The 20,256-nt window shown below is 40.5% G+C and overlaps 1 protein-coding gene across 2 annotated transcripts in view; it reads right to left on the bottom strand.

Annotated features, from left to right (window-relative positions):
* The window catches only part of THEMIS (thymocyte selection associated), an 80,956-nt gene extending 66,794 nt beyond the window's left edge, over positions 1–14,162 (bottom strand). For both annotated transcript variants that reach the window (XM_066179222.1, XM_066179223.1), the window contains exon 1: positions 14,062–14,162. In XM_066179222.1, the coding sequence (XP_066035319.1) occupies positions 14,062–14,152 (91 nt within the window). In that variant the 5' untranslated portion in view covers positions 14,153–14,162. The remainder of the gene's footprint in view (positions 1–14,061) is intronic.
* Positions 14,163–20,256: the final 6,094 nt, after the last annotated feature.

Raw genomic sequence — 20,256 nt, 5'->3', positions numbered from 1 at the left:
TCAACATTTACTGTTTCAGAAGCAGACGCACAGGGAGAAGTGTAAAGCCAAAAAAGTCGAAAACCAAGTTATGCAGAAGAAGAAAAATTCCTCCTGGTCTCTGTAGGAGATTAGCAGAAGTTTTGGGGCGTGAGATCAATCAACTACATATAAAGGCAATGCAGTGAACATGTGTTCCATTTGTAGATAGAATTGCATTGAACACAGAACATCAGAAATGTTGACTTTAATACTAGCTTCCATTCTTCCATGCATTTCCTCCCAAAAACTAAACAAGATCTGTTCTGAAGTGATGTGGACGTGCCTGTCCTGAAATCTTATCTCAAAGGTTTTTTTTGGTGAGAAACATTGTTCTTATTTCCACTCCTAATGCATTGGTGAATGTATTTTCTTATGCTCTCCTACTAATATTGTTCAGCTACTTAAAATACTTTCTTTCTCATTTCCATTTTTCCCTTCGCCAAAGGGTTCTCACAGTTAATTTCGCCCTTTGCTTTACCTCCTCTGAGAAGACAGATTTTCCTTCCCACAATTGCTCTAAGCCCTTACTTACATCTTCTTCCCTTTAAAGTGGCCTTTTTTTTTTTCCTTTCCATTTTTTTTCTTTTTTTCCTACCTAAGTAAACAGAATGGTATCAGGCAATGAGAAATATTTAAAACCTGACCTCTGGATACATAGTTGCAATCAATAATTGAGAAGGCCTAATTTCTGGCTGAGCTGCCTTCCCTTGAAGGGCAACACTCTTTACAGCTTTCCTTGTAGCTGGTGGGAAGAAAAGAAAAAAAATACAGCTTAGCTTTCTTTTTCCCACCCAGGTGTCACACCAAAAAAACCACAACTATTAGCTGACTGATCTTCCTAGTGTTCATTCAAGAATAACTCTAGTCCTGAATATAGCCTGGGCTGATAGCCATCTCTTACTGAGTCTGTGATCTATTTATTAACTCTACTGCAGCACTTGCAAATGATAAGCACTTGACTATCTCCTAGACCTCAAAAGAAGCCACTGGGAGCCCAGCCTGAGCATACCTTATTCTTGTTTTAGCCTAAATCTACCCAAAGCCTCAAGGCAAAACAACAGGAGAATGATGGAGAGTAACTCTGGTTAAGTGTGCTCTGTTGTGAATACACATCCAGACAAAGCTGTTGGTGGCTTGTGCGATACTCTCAAAAACTGAGATGGACACCAGAAAATCCTCAGCTTCCCTGAAGAAGCTGTAAGGTTTTAACCCTCTAGAGAAGGAATCTTGATTGAAAAAATAAAGTTAAAAAACCGTCTGGAAAATGCTTTTCATAGGCTGGATGGGACAACATCCCCTGCTTTCCCTTGCTGAGGATCCTATACAGGCTTAAGGACTTTGCTTTACTTAGACCTCAAACTCACCAGCAGGCCTTCTGCTGCACACCAGGATGATGACTAACTCAGAGATATTCTGGATTATAGTGTCACAAAAATATCAACCAGGGCCAGGTGAAGAAACATGCTGTTTAAGCACACTTTCAACAATTCTGGTTCTGAGCAGAAGACCAAGAGAGTTGCTACCTTTTAACAAAAAAGAACGATAAAAATTTCTTATTGTAAAAACAGTACATAGTTGTTTGCTCTCTTCAGTCCCTTAGCAATTCAGCACAGACTAACTCAGCTGTCTCTATAGAAATTGCTACAGCTCGCATCCCAGGAGGCTGGCTGCTGCTTACTTGAAGTGCCATGTCTACTCACTCTTTTAATACTTCCAGGTATAATGACTCCACCATTTCCCTGGGCAGCCTGTTCCAATGCTTAACCACTCTTTCAGTGAACACGTTTTTTCCCAGTTTTTGAGATGAGTCTCCCCTGGCACTCCTTGAGGCCATTTTCCCTCATTATGTCACTGGTTGCCTGGGGGAAGGGAATGACCCTCACCACAGCCTTCTTTTAGGTAGTTTTAGAGAGTGATAAGGTTTCCCCTTAGCCTCATTTTCTCCAGGCTTAAATTCCCCAGCTCCCTCAGCTGCTCTTCATAGGATTTATGTTCAGTCCCTTTCACCAGCTCTGTTTTACTTCTCTGGGCATGCTTCTCTGAGGCCACCACAAATACATTTCAGATTATATTCAAAACTGTATCCAAACTCAACAGCTGACCATGTTCTCTATAAGAAGATGAACTGAACCTTTACATTTTGGTTTGTTCAAAACCTGAATCCAAATGTTATTTTTCTGACTTTCACTTGATATCCATATAAAAAACTTAGATATAATTGCAGACCAGGATATTCCCATAAGTGCTGGTCAGTTGCTCTTTCTTTTCTAAAATTTTCTTTTCTAAGATTGAGGTGCTGCTCCAGCACCTCATTGTCTTTCTATCATTCTTTCACCACCTATCTCTGGGCTTGGCCATCCAGCCAGTTTTATATTCAGTGATGAGTACACTTGTCCAAGCTGTGGGTTCCCAACTTTCCTGAGAGAATGCTGTGAGAGACTGTGCCAAAGGCTTTCCTGGGGTCTCACTAGGCAACATCCACAGCCTTTCCCCCATGCACTAAATGGAGCAGTTAAGGGGCTAAAGCTCTCAAAAAAACCCTGTTGTTGAAGAATATTTAATGACTATTTCAGTCAATATCTGCAACAGAGTGATACCACAAAACCCCCCAAGAAAATTAAAATCAACGGAGCTCATTGTCCTACCCTCAAAGAAATTAACATGGGTAGATAATCCACTGGCAAACAAAATGCTTTGTAATACTACCAGTAAGGACCACAGGGTAGTACTTTTTATTTGCAGAGGAGAAGTTGGATAGAGAGGTCATATAACCAAGGAATAATGGAGTTATGCCACCACATTTTCCATGCAATTAAAGACATCAGAGACCAACTTTTAACAGCTTGTCAACAGTAAAATATATATTACCAGATTTATCTGAAATAGGCCAAGAGGTTGAAAGATTATGAGGTTGGGAGTTTGGGTGGATGATTGCTAACTGACTGAGATCATGATTGCAGAAGCCTCATTTTTTATTGATACTAGAATTTAAAAAAAAAATTAAAAATTAAAATCTGCCAGCTACATTTTTGGGGGTGCAATTGCACATACAGTATTGATTTTAATTACATATTTGTCTGTAACTAGATTGCTTTGGCCCTGATTTTAGCCATTGCTTGGCAGTTTGCCTGGAATAATACAATGAAGATTACATTCAGACAAGAAAAATGTTACCTAGGCACTTGCAGCAAATATTTGTGCTGGTAAATGGGAGCCAAGGAAACTGCATAGCTTTCAAAAAGGATAATAAAAGTTCTTTTTCCATTAGAAGCCATGATAATTAATCTTAAAACATTTTGAAATTTCCCACTTTGTGACAAGGTGACCCTGAGAGATTTTACTTCAGCTGTGTAATGCGGACCCCCTCACACAATATATTGAAAAATAAAATTAAAATGCATGTTTTAAACACTTATTTGTTGTTGTACAACAATAACTTGGTTCTTCCCACTCAAGTCACAAAGAAAATGTAGCTCTTTGAAAATGTAAATCAAGTAGCCTTGAGAACAGAACATTTTGAGAAAGATGTATGCAATATAATGCAAAAAACCTCCCAAAGCAACATTTTAGCAGAACCCAGAATAAAGCAGCCTATTTACAGTGATCAAGCAATGCTTCTGAATGCTGTAATTAAAGAGCTTGCTGCCTTTGAAAGAACCTTTTCTGGAATATTATTTTGTTCAATAAAAAACACATTTATATCCTTTCATAAGCTCATCTAGTTTGACAATCTGTATTATCAATCACCATGATCAGATCAAAGCAAGCACCACAATTGGTTCAATATCTTTTCCTTCCATCTTTCCTAAAATGTTAAGCAGCCACACCACCATCGTCCCTTAACATAAGACCTTTATTTGATTTATTTCTCATTATAGGCACAAGAAGAGCACTTTTGTATTAAAAACAGTAGTATGAAATACAAATACAGTGAATGCCTGAGATGGAGGATGTCATTCTTCATGTCAGGGCATCTGACAGTACCACTGAAATAAATATTTTATAATACAAGGTGAAACAATAAAATATCTCAGTAATATGCCCTTTTTCTTCTCGGCAGTTTGGAGCTCCATTGGGTGACTGCTCTTGGAAAGATGATAGAAAGCTGACAGAAAGCACAGCTCACAATCAGGCCTGTGAGTAAACAGCAGTAATACATCACTGGGACAGAGCTCCCCTTTGCCGAATGCCTCTGGGCAGTTTAGCACCAGAGGGCAAGGGAGAGAGATGCAAACGAGACAAAAGACTTGACTAAGGTGGCACAGAGGATTATTCAGCAGGGGTGAAGCTCAAGCCCAGGCTGGCTGACTCCCAGTCTCACAGTCGGTTGGCTACAGGCTGTTGCTAAGCACTTCCAAGTATCTTTCTTTCTTTCTTTCTTTCTTTCTTTCTTTCTTTCTTTCTTTCTTTCTTTCTTTCTTTCTTTCTTTCTTTCTTTCTTTCTTTCTTTCTTTCTTTCTTTCTTTCTTTTTCTTTCTTTCTTTCTTTCTTTCTTTCTTTCTTTCTTTCTTTCTTTCTTTCTTTCTTTCTTTCTTTCTTTCTTTTTTTTCTCTCTCTCTTTCTCTCTTTCTCTCTTTCTCTTTCTTTCTCTCTCTTTCTTTCTTTCTTTCTTTCTTTCTTTCTTTCTTTCTTTCTTTCTTTCTTTCTTTCTCTCTTTCTCTTTCTCTCTTTCTCTCTTTCTCTCTCTCTCTTTCTTTCTTTCTTTTTCTTTCTTTCTTTCTTTCTTTCTTTCTTTCTTTCTTTCTTTCTTTCTTTCTTTCTTTCTTTCTTTCTTTCTTTCTTTCTTTCTTTCTCTCTTTCTCTCTTTCTCTCTTTCTCTCTCTCTCTCTCTCTCTCTCTCTTTCTTTCTTTCTTTCTTTCTTTCTTTCTTTCTTTCTTTCTTTCTTTCTCTTTCTTTCTTTCTTTCTTTCTTTCTTTCTCTCTCTCTCTCTCTTTCTCTCTCTCTCTCTCTCTCTTTCTCTCTTTCTCTCTTTCTCTCTTTCTCTCTCTTTCTTTCTCTCTCTCTTTCTCTCTCTCTTTCTCTCTTTCTCTCTTTCTCTCTTTCTCTCTTTCTCTCTTTCTCTCTTTCTCTCTCTTTCTTTCTCTTTCTCTTTCTCTCTCTCTCTTTCTTTTTCTTTTTCTTTTTCTTTTTCTTTTTCTTTTTCTTTTTCTTTTTCTTTTTCTTTTTCTTTTTCTTTTTCTTTTTCTTTTTCTTTTTCTTTTTCTTTTTCTTTTTCTTTTTCTTTTTCTTTTTCTTTTTCTTTCTCTTTTTCTTTTTCAAACAAAGACCAAGTTTTTTCCTAACAAAACCAAATTACTTTGGAGGCCAAACACTAGGCATTGACTCCCTAGTCCCATGAGTCCGAATCCTTGAAGGAAAATATTCTCTCTTTCATGTCTCAGTAACACTTGCTGAATTCATTGCAGCTGGCAGGCTGAGCAGTCTTTGAAAGAAGATCCAAAGAACCGGGAACCTGGCTGCTTAGCAGGGAGATGAAAGATCTCCCTACATCTCCTGAAAGGGTAGAACTTTGTCCCAATGTCCTTTTCCCATTGCTCCTTTCTCCACTATTAAGTTGTCATTGGTTGCCCATATGGGTGCTGTCTTGGCTATCAGAGGTGACTCTGTTCCAGGGGCTGGTGAAATGGTTCTGCTTTCACATAAAGGCTCCATCCCCTGGTGCAGCAATTCAGCCAGAGTTACAATAGCCCATTCTCCCCTACAACATAGCTCAGCTGAAATCAGTTTTATTAAGGCTGCTGCAGGCTCTCAAAGTAATATGAAGGGCATAATGGATCTATAATTAGTGTCAATAAAAAAAGGTATCATTCTTTATGGGCATTATTTGAGGGCCAGCCAATTGTTCAGAGTTTATGCTCCTTGGCAAGAAAAGAGATCTATTTTAAAGTTTAAGGAGGAGAGTTTTGCATAATCATTTCAATAATTTCATACTCTGATTAAGCAGAAGGGAAAGCAAACAATTTCTGATGGGGAGACATTAGGTGGGTGGCTTTTTTTTCCAGTCAAATACCTCTTGAGCACCAAAGATGCTCAGCAGCCTGCCGGGTTTCCCCCACTAAACTCAAATAATCCAGTGTCTTGTAGGGAAGAGGCTAGAAATCATGCACAATGACAGGCAAAGAAACACGCAATGGCCCAGCTTCTCTCTCTAACCCCAGACTGGGAGAGTGGCTGCAAACAGGATAAAACACCTGAATGGCTTTTCTCCTACCCCCAAAAGGTGCCCCCACGGAGTGCAAGTGAGCCCAGCTCCCCAGTGCCCACACAGTGCTTCAGATGCCTGAGTATAGTAGTGACAATGAAGATGGTGTGATTTGAGTGGAAGATCCTTTGTCAAGTCACCGAGCAACTTGCTGGGCTTTCAAAAAACTCTTCTCTCTTTAACGTGTTCCCAGCAACAAAATTTTTAGGTTTGATCAGTTTGGGACACAAATCTTCCAAAAGACTCTATGCAAAGATGCATCTTATCTAGATCATACCTACTTCGGCTGTGATGTGTCTGATTTTTTGCCAGCATGAAACCATCAAAAAACAAAAGCTGTTAAGATTTATGTTTTGCCATATAAAGTCAAACTTTAAATGTCAAGTGCTTTAAGCCATTTCAATCATAATAGACTTTAAAAAAAAAAATACTCCTGCAGTTTCTGATTTATTCCTTTCCTGATAAGTTTATGGCCTTTTTTTAAACAAATGCATTCTTCTGATTCTCATCTATCCAGAGGCTCACACACTGCATGTGGCAACAGAGCTTTATGTGAGCAGCACCCAGTATAATGGAAAGAGCAAGTGAAACCACAGCTCCCAATGAAATACCTTTGACATTTTATTCGGGTTTACCCAAATGAGTCAGAATTACTACAGCAGTGAAGACAATGCCCAAATCTGATTTTGAACAGCATTAGTCATTGTTGCAGCTGTTCATGATTTATTTAATTTAATTAATTTTCTTTACAGCATTAATTACTTTGAATTTAGTATGTTTATTTACGTATATGTTCAACAGAAAAACTACATTTTGTTGGACGAGACTCAGGAAGGCTGCTCAACCTGAGTTACAGGATCAGGTCAGAGTGTTGGGCACTTCACAGGCACAGTCCAGAACTAGAGCATGTTTAAGCATCTTTCCCTGCTGAGATCAGAGCGTATTGCCCCTTGTGCCATTACTGTGCGTCCAAGTGAGCTAACCAGAAACAGTGAACCTGGACAAATGTTCCTTCATGAACAGATCACTAGGTACTTGAAGAAAAAGTTTTGTCACAAAAGCTGTAGCTCAGGACCAGCGTGTGGTCATGGGTTTATGTACTGTGGGACATTTATCCCAGGATCTTCTCTCCTATGCAATTTAACATAGTTGTCCTCTCATCTTTCCAAAGCCTGAGTTTTGAAAATTATCTTAGTACTTTTATAGGCTTTTTATAAGATCATAGGAAGGGAAACAGGGCCTCTCCTCCTTCTCCTCTCCAGCTCCTCACATCCCTGGAGCCCAAGTGCAATGGCAGCTGGGGAGCTCTCTGCTACAGGACACCCGCGCATTGAGGGAGCTTCAGCAAGCCAAGACAAGGAGTTTACCCTGCATTGAGACAAACCAGGCAATTTGGGTATTCTTCCTACTTCCTCTGCCATCCATGGGGAGGCCCAAAACTGAGTGTTACAGAAAGAAAATCCCCTCGAAGAAGATCCTCAAATCAGCTTCACCCTTAGTGCCAGCTACCCAGGGTTAGATTTTTCTCGCTGTGTCTGGATGAGTCATTCCATTGAGGGCAGCAGTATGAATAAAATGAGCAATATTTGACCCATAAAAGTCAGGGTTTGTTCTCACATCCACTGAAGAACACTTTCGTTCTTGTTTAGAATAAAACAGGCATTTGAAGCCGCTTGAACGCGGGCAGGAGAGTTTCAGTGATTTGTATTAATAGAGAAAATTTACCAGTATGCTCCAACTATTGATCACAAAAGAGAATCCAAGCTGTCTGTTACTCTGGCTGTAATTAAGTCTCTTGCTCCTACTTGCTCAAAGAAGAGGAACAGAAACAACTGTATTCAAAGGAAATAATCCTTCCACTTTTTGATAGGTTCAGCTTCTCTATCTTTAAAATACAAAGACACAAATTAGTAAGAGAATGCACTGTACCACAATTTCACGTGCAGTTCTTCCTTGGCATGCACTCCACTGAGAATCCACCCAGTAAATGCAGAAAACATTTTTAATTATATTTTGCCTCTAAGAAATACAGTCCTAATTATCTTCATCAAAGCTGTCTATGTTTGGCCTCTGTTTAAATTATTTGTTGCTTTTTGTAATAAAAAGTAGCTTTATTAATCCTGAAGAGGCAGTTTGTTTGTTTTATTCATACATATTACAGACTTCATATCCCAGCCTTCATCAACTCATCGGCTTATCACACTTGACAAGGAAACAGGATTTGTTCTCTCTAGGTTGGCTTAGAAACAGTAAAAAAATTCTACCTTTCGTGATCATTTTTGAGCTGTTAGTGTTGAGAGATATTTCTTGTCTAAATTAGGACTCAGGGCAGCTGAGATTGGACAGATAAGGATTCCTTTTGTGTTCAGTTTTTCTAGCTACAGTAACAGGGTTGACAAGACCTTTTGAACTCTGTTGATGCTCAGCAGACCCCATCACTTCCCTGAAATGCTTGCAGAAATGCATGCTGGAAGGATGCCGTTTCCCAGTCACAGAAGCAAAGAGAGTGAAACCAAAACTGCAGAGGCAGTGTGCGAATGTGAATATGCAGCCGGCAAGAGGAACCATGAGTCATGCTGTTTATAGTTCACCAAAATGAGTTTTGAAATGGAACTATTCCAAATCAAAGGGTTTTGTTTGGCATTGCCTCTCACACAGCTGTCAGAGAGCACCAAGCATCTGCCCAGAGGAGGAATCCCAACCTGTCAATTCTAAGAATCTTTAGATCCCTTAGGTCTGGAAGGACATTAACCAAGAATGTACGTGACTGCACAGTTGCCTCTTAACAATATTTTCTCCCTGAACAGATCTGGCACTTTCCTGAACCCCAGAAACTGGAGTACCACAGCTACAGCACGCTGCTTCACTGCATACCCAGCCTGCAGAGGTGGAGGCTGCTGGCTTAGAGTTCCCTTCTCCTCAGAGAAGGAGCAGAGAGTTTCCTAATATGTTTCACAGGTCTGTTGTAAAAGAGGCTATGTCATGGAACAGCAATTTACACAATGCACATGCTGTTTTCAAGTAACTGAACTGCAGAGCAGAACTCCAAATTGTTTCCTCACTCTGGCAAGTCCCAGTCTCTGAGGAAATGGGGGAATACTGCTACTGTTGTATGTGTTTAGGTGGGGCAAGAATGGGAAGACTGTGGGCAGACTAATGACAACAAACACCAACAGAAGAGGTGCCTTGAGCGGTTCTTCATTTTTCACAATTAAAGTTGACACTTTTTACTGTTCTGTCACTGGCTAAATTAAGCCTGCAAAATATTAAATTCAATTACCCATAAAATAATTATATCAGTATTGAAACAGACATAATTTTTGCATCATAAAGATGAAAGCCCACACTTGCATGCTATCTGTAAAAATCAGTGGTCAGACAGTACTTACCTCACCAAGTATCAATATTTACTAAAATGATCAAAGAAAGATATTTGATCAATCAAATCAGTTCCCAATGGATTTTAGCAATTTAATTTTTTAATAACATATTTTAATGAGCTATTAAATTGTCATGTACTTCAGTCTTCACTGTAGTTCCTTTCTAATCAGTGCTGATTGCCAAGTTATTTGTGTCTGGCAGGCTTGCTTTCATTTTATAATCATCCTTACTATTCCCTTCAGAGATTCAACAGTACAGTCCAGTTTCTGTAGCAAGGACATTATAACTGCAGAGTCCAAAGCAACTGCCCTGAGAGACATCCCTGGCATTTGCAGCACTACCATCTCCTTCCACTTGTGTTTCTGTTTTCAAACCAGGGATGACTATAATTTCTCTTCTTCTGTATGGACTTTTGAATATGATATGAGAAGCATTTTGGAAGAACTCAGGGCTCTTACTAACACCCCACGTTTCTGACTCTGCAAAGTGTCAGACAGTGGTAGGTAATGGTTGCAGGTTGGGTCTGACTATGCAGCCCCACACAGCTGGAGCCAAAGCGGAATAGTAACATGGAAGTATGAACACATGCCTCAAACCTTGACTATTCTGCCTAGAGGCAAACTGGGAAGCCTTCAACCAACCCTTAAGTCCAGGTGTAGCATGAAAATTGCTGATATCATTCAAGGAAAACGCTTTCCTCTTCTTCATGCCAGGAACAGAGAGGTAAAGAGGAACCTGAGAAAACTTCCTGAGAAAGGTGTCTAAATCATAGTATTCACTACCAGCAGCAAAAGTTCAATTGCCCATAGCTTTTCTAGCTGAAAGTATTCCATGTGGAAGCAGGGTCTATAAAGTCATGTCCATTTGCAGTTTGGGGAACTATAGTTAAATACATCACATTCCATTAATATCAGCAGGAACATAAATTTTTTATAGGACAGTAGAGAGACTAATGGTAGAATGAGTGCACACAGCATACGTTTTCTACTTGCTCTCCACTGGGAACAGTAGCAGGCAGGCTTGGGTCTGGAAGGAGAGATCTAGATTGTATTTGGTGTTACATGGATATAGAGGCAGAATGGATTCTTTCAGAGATGTTACCTTGCCAAAGGCAAGTAAATTCCCACTCTCTCCCTGGAGCTTGACTTTGCAGCTTCTAATAAAAATACCTCAGCACATGGAAAACATCCATCCTCACAAAGCATTACACTTTTCTTATGCGTCCAGAGGTACTGAAAATCTGTCGGGAACTGTAAGGCTAGTTTGCAAGTCCTATATTTGTAAAATCATTAGAACTAAGTGCAGCGTGCAGAAAATGCTGCTTCCAATAGAGTAAAAGGAGAGTTTCATCCCCACAGCACATAGAGCACCAGAGAAGAACAGTGAATCAATTACACTGTGTTGTCTTATTATCATGTATCTTGGTGTAGCCTTCTTTGATTGGCTGCTACAGCTTTGATGTGACAGCTCTAATGGGTGTAGTAGACCATTATTTACTCCATTAGCCATTCTATGTACCTGGCTGAGTTACATTAAGAAACCTTGCCTTTTTTAGGGGGACAGGTTGTGAAAGAGGGGAATATACATTAACATTTACATCTACAAAAATTCTTCCTATTTTGAATTCTTACACAGGAAAATTAAGTATCCCTGGTGATTGATCAGTTTCAAATGATCGCACGTAATGCTTTAACAATTGATCTCCTCCCATACTATCTGCAGGTTGTGCTGAGAATGGTTACAGATTCCTACAAAATCCTATTCCACAAAACCACTTAGCTGACCAGGCTGACTGTGTAGCCATTTGGGAGCTATTACAATCAGTGCACAAATGCCCAGATTTGGTCCCAGCAGCCACAGCAATAAACCCGCATTCCCTGCCGACAGACCTACCATTACCCACACTGTGATTGCTGGTGTACTGCATGGGGTAAGAGAGATCAAAGAGGTTGTTGCAGGGGCAGAGGGAACTGACTGAGGAAGGACTAAAGAGTGACTGTCCTAATGGAAACCTGAAGTGCTCAAAGTGGCCCGTTCTCCTGTTTAGCAATATGACAGGAATTACTTCAGACTCTTTTTGAAGCACTAGTCTTGCAACAGAAAATGTAGCATAAATCATAATGCAATCACAGAACAATGTGTTCACCCCAGTTTCCAGGTACAGAAGGGTGGAAAATATTCAGAAAAGATCTGACACAGACAAAGAGCTCAGGGAAGAAGGGAGAGAAAGGGAGTGAGGGCCTGGCTTGAGAAGACCTTTTGTAGCCCTAGATCCTGCAAACCTACCAGGCACCGAGTGTCTTGAGCATCTCAGTCTTCCTCTAAAACAAGGAAGAAGAAGAACCCACAGAAGCTTACTACAGGACATTGGTGTTTCTAAGTACCTGCAAGTGTTTTTGGGATATGCTGGCTGTGTGGGCAAGGAGCTAAGTAGAATATATCAGTCTTGCTTGTTGTTCAAACAAGAGACTCATGCATGGCTGTCAGTGCTGCAGCTGCTGTGCTGGTGGAACACATATGAGAACAGTTGAGAAGCCACCAGAAGCAGAGGACAGGAAGATGTGATGCTGCTGAAGACCAAAAAAGCATCAGACCACCACAAGGGTTGTCACTTTTTAATGTTAATATTCTCAGGTCTCTAGAGCACATACCACCCCCTCCCAAGGCTAGTCAACAGCTAATAGTCATTTTCTTTCCCATGTGAGGAATTGCTGCAGCATGGTCTGTGGGCTAACTCACCCGTGTTTTTCTCCTCACATGGAAGGGTTTAGACAGTAAATAGAATCACAACCTGAAATAATCTGGCAACAAAAATGTAGTGGTATTAGTTTTACCATCCATGAGCAGCAGGATGGAGGTTGTAGGAACAGTCTACAGCAGACAGCTGGGATACCATCATTTTATCATAGCATTTTTTGTGTGTGTGTGTGTATATATATATATATATGTATATATATATATATATATACACACGCATCTCACAGTATTTTGTGTACACATATATATGCACATATATATGTATGGGTATGCATACCTACACGTACAAATGCATACCTACATGTACAAATACATACAACTTGTTTTCATATCACTTCTCCTTCCTAGCTGTGTGAAAAGAGATAAATACAGTGGATACTCCATCCTAAGGAGGTGATCTTCCCTTTCTTAGTTTTAATTCTACCCTTCATCAGTTTGGCTGTAATTTTCATATCTAGAACCTATTTGTCACAGCTGCTGGACCAGTTTAAAAGATAAAACTGGAACAGGCCACATAGCAAAGTTCAGGAAAGAGTATTTTTAAAAGTTTCTGGTAACTCTGGCTAAGTTTATTTCCCAGAACAGTTTTTCTATATATCAGTATTATTCACAGGTAGTTTCCAGAGCAGCCGGGATGGGCAATCAGGAGCACATGGACAGTACACTACCATCACAGATCCAGTATGCCCTTTCCCATTTCCTTTCTGCCCAAAGAGGCTGTTGTCATGGAGGGAAAAATTTCCCACTCTGGCCACAGCTACTGACTGCCAATCAGACTTTCCATGGCCACCTCCTCTCCCCTTCTACTATGGAGCAACATGGAAGTATTTAGATTGATGTAGAGATAGATTTGTGGATCCTGGAGTGGGTGTTTGTTTGAAGGCGAAGCAGACTTTCACTCATTTCATGAAACCCTGTCTGTTTTTTTAGTTGAACCCAAATTTTTCCCTTCCAGTGGCATGGAGGTAACTTTCTTTTTCTAGACTGACACATGGGCTTGACGTGATATCTTCACTATCGTTGAACAAAGTCCATGCCCAAACCAAGACCAGATTTTTCCCTATAATACTAGCCTCTTTACCACCTTTTGAGTGTGTTTTGTGCACAAGCAGAGCACTACAAATATCATAAAAACAGATGTGCAGCAGGAAAACCCAGTAAAATATTATCCCTGTGTTGCTCCTGTCCAGCTCATACCAACCCCTTTGCATTGTTGCACACTTGAAGCGCCCCCAAATACAGGACAGAATTTCAGGATGATCTCATGGTCCCTCATGGTCACTTTTCCAGACTCCCTGGTTCTTTATTTCTGAGACAGAAGGCATCTCCCCATGCTATGCCCAGAAATCCAAGATGCGTTAAATCAATTAACCTCAGTGAGGTGATTTGCAGTTGCTGGATTGATGACTGTGACTGTGAAGCAAATTCATGTCTTATTCCAGTAGTCCTTCCAGGATATGAAGAGGACTAACTACAGTTTCTTTTTCCCTGCCAGTGAGAAGATTGCACGCTGCACCAATGACATTTCCAAAGCCATTGATAAAACACTCATCCTTCAGCTGGTGGGAAACTGCAAGGAGACAACTCCATGAGCATCCTTCTATGCCTCCCCCACATTCCGTGTTCCAGTCTGAAGGGGGACCTAATGTCAAATACAGCCTTGCAAAGCCCTGCCAGAAAACACTCACTCAATGCTCACCTTGACAATAGATGCCTGACTGGATTTGGAGGACCCTGGGAAGGGCTCTGCAGTCCAGAGAATGAATGAACTTCTCCAGGGTAGAGGCCATGGTCTGCAGCCCAGTAGCATGTGGATTTGGCACGTAAAGACCAGAGAAAAGCTCTTAAGGCAGCAACACTCTCAGCCTGGCGCATGCTTTGCTCGGGAGCTCCGCAGCAGCGGGGAGGAGCGGCATGGGGAGGTACTTCTGCTTCCTTCCCTCTGTGGCTGTTTCCTCCCATGGGTGCAGCTGGAGTGGGGTGAGGCAGCTGGTGGCCCCACCAGCTGATTCTGGCACCCACAAGCAACCCAGGGTCTGTGCCAGGCTGGGAGATGTGGGAGGTTGCTGGGGGTACTGGGCTCCAAAGGGGAAAGGGGGATCTGCTACAAAACTCCATTTCATCAGTGATAGTTACTGACCCTGTGAAAAGAAGATTCTGAATATCAGCCCTGCCTAGAGTGGGGGAAAGAATCCACCATATCTGGGTGGGGTGTTGTTGGTTTGTTGGGGTTTTTTTTTTCCCTCTTGGAACACAGCAAAATAGTTTGGTGTTTGTTCACTTCAAAACCATAAATATCCTTTGGAGAAATTAAGCATTTTGCTGCCTTAAATATTTTATCTGGATATAAGATGCATAAATAGAATCCAAATAACTTCATCCTCTAAACAGACATCTAAACACAATACTGTTATGCAAAACTGTCAACATTTTCTTATGCCACTAATGATATGTGGGAATTTGGTTTTGAAGTGCTTCAGCTGGGAAGGATTTTTAAGAGACAGTACCAGGTGAAAATCAGACTGGTGATAAACCCCCAGCACTGATCCCAGTTCTGCCATTCTGAACTTGATCAAGCACTTGTTTCAGCAGGACTCTTCTGAAGAACAAGGCCATAGCAAATAAGCAGCAGACTCAGATCAGGAGGAAAACTGAAGTGACTATGATTTCATGTTTGTTCACACTGCTCTCCTATCTGCCTGAGGGGTCAGGTAAAGTAGCAAGCATGACTATTGTGACAAAACAGTGAGCAAGGTAATCAACCATTAATTTTCAAAAAACTCATTACTTTCATTTTCTCAATATGTAATATTTTGCAGGAGACAATATTACTCACATAAAAAAACCCTTTGCAATTAAAACTCCCAAATTCTTAGAGTGAGTGCACTGGCCATTGAAGTGCTGGGCTACCTATAGAGTCTGAAAAGTTTGTTGGCTTGGTCTTAACAAATATTTCTCCAGAGAATGTGAAATGTATTTTATTAGTGGGGGGTCTCCAGGTGCAGAACTCACTATTGCCAGTCATTAATGCTGCAGGTGTTGCCAGGAAGAGAAGTAACTGGACTTGGGATCTAGGACTCACAGTTATTAGTAAAAGCTAAACTAGAGAGCATACTGTTGCACAGCCAACAACTCATCAACTACTTTAATGCAATATATTACTTATTCTCCCCTCCCAAGAAAACATATTTGAAATTACGCAAATGTAATTGATTTGAGAGAGAGCTGGGGACATCGCATGTATTCAGTGGTAATCAAAAGACCCATATGATAAAAAGCTGGTTCTTACAAGCACAAAGCAGTGAAATGTGTGAGTGGTTTCAGTTATTTCAGTGGGACAGCTTTGTATTTTTTAAGATTTCTGTGTGCAGCTCTAGCAATTCAAAACCAGCTTTCTTGGTACCTGCTCCCAAGGCTGTCAGGTGTTGTGCCAATGCCAGCAGCTGGGCTTTACCTGTACACTTTGTTTTGATCAATGGATAAAGAGCCCCTAAGGCCACTTCTGTAATTCCTCAGTTCACTTGTATTTGGCTCTTTCCTTTGGTAAGACTGCCAGGAACAACACCACAAAAGAACATTTAATATGAGTGGCAAACAGACACAAATTAATAAATGTTTTCAAAATTGCTTGAATCCAACAAAGCAAATGCACAAACAGACATGGATTTCACACAAGAAAAATTCAGAACAAAACCTGGTTCATGATGCTGAATCCAGCAGCTCAACAGCATGGAGAAGGCAGCTGCAGCTCTGTGCTCCCATGGCCAACAAGCAGCATGCCTTTCCAATAGGCACAGACACACAGATGTATACAGCACCCATACACATAAATACACTGCCAGACACAAAAATCAACCTATATAGAAAACTCAGCAAGCCCCAATGGCCTTATCCTGTTCATTTTTCTGGTTGATGTATTAGTGGGAAATACACACAAATACATTTATGCAGTGAGGATCCATCCAGCAGCTGAACTTAGGCACACCCAGTGGCTTCTGATCCTGCTGCCACTGGGGCATGCAAGCAGCTCAGGAGGCCCAGAGCCTCTGTAATATGCCTGGAAATACGCTGGAAATATCTCTGGGGTTTCCCTATCCACTGCTATTCCTCTGTGCTTTGTGTGTGTGTGCAGAAACCAGCCTTTTATCACACAACCTAACAAAACCAAACACCTCAGCTGCTATGAAGGAACTAGAAATGCACTTGTTTGAAATTATAATTTAAATCGGAAATGCTACCCATTGGTCATATGTATACGTTAGAGTCCCCAGATCTGCTAACACATAGACTGGTAAATGGGAATCACTGACCTGCTCTTCCAAATTCTCTGCAGGAGATTTTCCAGTTTGATGTGTAAGGCCAAAAGGCAGAGGAAAATAATTTGCCATCTCCAAATCATCATTGATCTCAGAATGAGAGATCATCAGATTGTCATCATGGACTGCTGGTAATAAGGGACCCTTTCAGGAGGTTTTCATATTGCAGACTAAATTATTAGGAGGATCTTGACTGAGAAAAATTCCATTTGTTTTGCTCAAGTTTCAATATTGAAGATTAGGACAAGCTGCTGAAAATCTGTACGTATACTGTACTGAGAGGAGGCAATATCTGACCCTGTTCTTCCCAGACAGAAAGAACGGAGATCATAAACCTCTCCCTACCCCATCTTCAGTTCTAAGTTATGTCATTCTTCACAAAGAGCCTGCCAGGACCTCAGTGTTACCTCTGCCCTGTGTGAATCTGCAGGTACAATCAGCTTGGCCACTCCATCTCGACTGCCAGCGATGGGGTGAAGGTCAAGTTGCACAGCCAAACCTACCACAGCCAAAGTGGCCATGAGTCCTCATGCAGCCGCGGTGTTGGCAGCTCTAGCTGCTCTGGAAGGTGCATACCAACAGGGACCCATGTCTCCCCAGGTGGAAAAGCCCTGCTTATTCGCCAAGGGGGTGGCCAAGAACCAGCTGTAGGGAAATGTCAATGAGAAATAGTGGTCATCTAATTCAGAAGGATGGACACATAGGCAGAACACAGAATTTTGAAAACTATATCCAGGAATACTTTTCTACCTTGCTGATGGGTTTAATTATTGTTTTTCAGAAATTTAGTGAAACGGTCCAATTTTCCAAAGAAAATCAGTTCTAAACCTGTTTAGAAGGTTTGCAATATTTTTTGTGCTCTAGCCATGTTAGATAAATGCGGCCATTAATTGAGCTGGTTGAAGAGAAACTTTAAAACAATCCTGTAAATATGAAACTAGGCATTATGTCTACAGGAATATATGCACCATTTATTGAACTTAAAAACATTAGGGAAATGTATTTAATATAGCTGGCAAAACAGTAATTCCAAAGAGGAAAATGCTTTAGGGAAACTAAAACCAGTCAGGACCTGGGAGACAGGTATGAGTGAGGCTCATATGGAATGGTTACACTATCTTTTGAATCAAATTCCAGATACTGCAGGAAGTGCAATACCCTTGCATATTTTTTTCCAGTGTAAGGTTGTCATGGTTCAGGAATGATGTTCTCCAATTTAGCACCGCCACTAAAAATAAAAAACATGGGATGCTTCCCCTCTCTTCCTTCCAACTGAGGCACAAAAGGCAAAGTTCACAGGCTGAGATAAGAACAGTATACTGGAAACAGCAATGAGATAAGAAAATTAGCAGTAACAACAACAAAATTACTAATGAAAGTATACAAAAGAGAGGGTGATTCACATGTAAAAATACTCACCACAGAGCCTGCGACAATAAACAATACCAGATGACTATCCCTGCCATGATTTTTTGACCAGAAGGAACCCCTTCTCCTTGGAAGCAGAGGTCCTTTTTTCCCTCCCCTGGCAATGATGTGAGGTGATATAGAATAACCTCAATGTCCTAGCCCTGGTCCTACAAAGCTACCGTAAAAAAAGGTACCCTGTTCTGGCTGAAAAACCAGGAAAAAGGTGGGAAACTCCACCTGTCGTTAGAAATCGAGTCAGACTAAGCTGTAAGGAAACCTCCCTTACACAGTTCATTGAGCTGTGAAATAATCTCCCAAGGGAACAGTGGACTCCTGGAATATTTAAGGCTTGACTAAATAAAGGACTCTATGACACCATCAAGAACAATTCTGATAAAGAAAGGGAGAGAGGTCAGCTATTCCTATGGATGGTTAGCTGTATTGCCACCCTTCATTTATAGAGATCTACTATCTCAATACCCAAGTCAGGTGAACTTTTTTTTTTATATTTAGCTGTGCCAGAGGTGAACTGAGCATTAAAAGAAGCTACAGAGACTTCCAGGAGCTGTGGTCTTCCTCTGCTAACCCTCACTGGTCCTGGCAATATCAATCAGGTTTCGTACAACCCACTCAAGAAGCACAACACTGAACTGACAGCCGTGCCCTTCCAATGGCCCTTGTGATGTAAAATGATGGTGTCAGCTTGAACAAACTGTGTGAGAAAAAATCTAATCCCTATAATGGCACACGTGGATTATTCACAGAAAGACAGGGGCTGAACTGGCTGAAACATGGACTGTGTAACAAAAGTTACAAAATGATAGGTGGATCTTTGTGTGAAAGCTTTTCTGCTTTTACATACTTCATATACATACTTCAGTATGTATAGGTGGATAGGATTTATTGCCCAGTAAAGCCAAAGGTGATCTGCTCATAAGCACTGATATCATTCTATCCAAAGAAACCTAACTTTTTTAGCGTAACATTTAGGTTACTTATCCTCCAGCACCTGCAACAACTGCTTCTAACTTTATCTGAAAATATAAAGCACTCTTTGCTCAGAATATTTCACTGACCCCAGAAAGCTGCTTTGGTTTTTTAATTTTTTTTAACATTCTTTCTTCCATGGACAGCTGCTGCTCACACTCCCTCTAGGATGAGTCAATTTGGGTAGAGAACTTTTTGAACCTGCAGACAGAGGCAGATCTTGCTGGAAATTAAAATTAAGAGCCATGATAAAAAGCAAGGATCATTACCGACAGAATTTTATACTGCTTCACCATCAGTTGAAGTCCACAGATAGAGATAAAATCTGCCTTTCTAAAAAATACAATCTTGCTCTGCTCCAAGTTTTTGCACTTGGTATAAAAATGATTGTGTTGAAAATCCTAATGCCTTCACAAAGCAGGTGGTCACCCTTGTGAATTGTGCTGGTTCCTGGCTCTAAAATCTTGGAACACCTTAGTGCCCTGTGATTTTATTTTGAGCTCTCCTTTACATTTTCACGAACTACATTTTGGGTTCTTTGACATTTCCTTACAGTTTGACAGAGAGATCTTAGACATGCTCTTCATATGAAATTTAAATGGTTTAGCAGGTGTGAACAAAAGGCTGTTAGCAAAAGCTCTTGAGCCCACAGGGTTATTTGCCAATGTTTGACTCCAGTGAATAGTCTGTTGAAGAACCAGGATCCCCCAGTGCTTTAAAAGAATTGAAGCGCATGTACACACATTACATTGTGAAAAACAGTTAAGTTTTTGGCTGACTTTTTGTGGACTGAACAATAATAACCTGTGGGTATTTTCAACATTTTATTGAGCAATTCTGCACCTGCCAGAGTCAGAAAGATCTTTTCATTGATTTTAATAGAAGTTGGAGTAGATTCTTTATAAGGAAGAGTTATGGCTTTCAGCTGGTTGTGGCTTCTCAGAGAAACACCTTGCTTATAATGGCATTTCAAGTTACAGTCTTGCAAAGAATATTGACAAAAAGTTTTCCAAAGTCTCTTCAACAAAGAGCAATAGCTCTGTATACACCAGTAAATTATAGAAAATATATCTCCAGAAATCTTTCCCCAGCTGTTGCTAAGTGTGATAAGAATCATTGTCTTAATGAATGCATTTAAAGTGTTAGCACCACGAATGTATTGAACACTAAACCCCCTGAAA

Source organism: Chamaea fasciata, unplaced genomic scaffold (assembly GCF_029207755.1).
Source record: "Chamaea fasciata isolate MVZ Bird 193981 ecotype frontalis unplaced genomic scaffold, bChaFas1.0.hap1 SCAF_3, whole genome shotgun sequence".
Lineage (NCBI taxonomy): Eukaryota > Metazoa > Chordata > Aves > Passeriformes > Sylviidae > Chamaea > Chamaea fasciata.
This window is presented reverse-complemented; position numbering and strand designations above follow the sequence as displayed.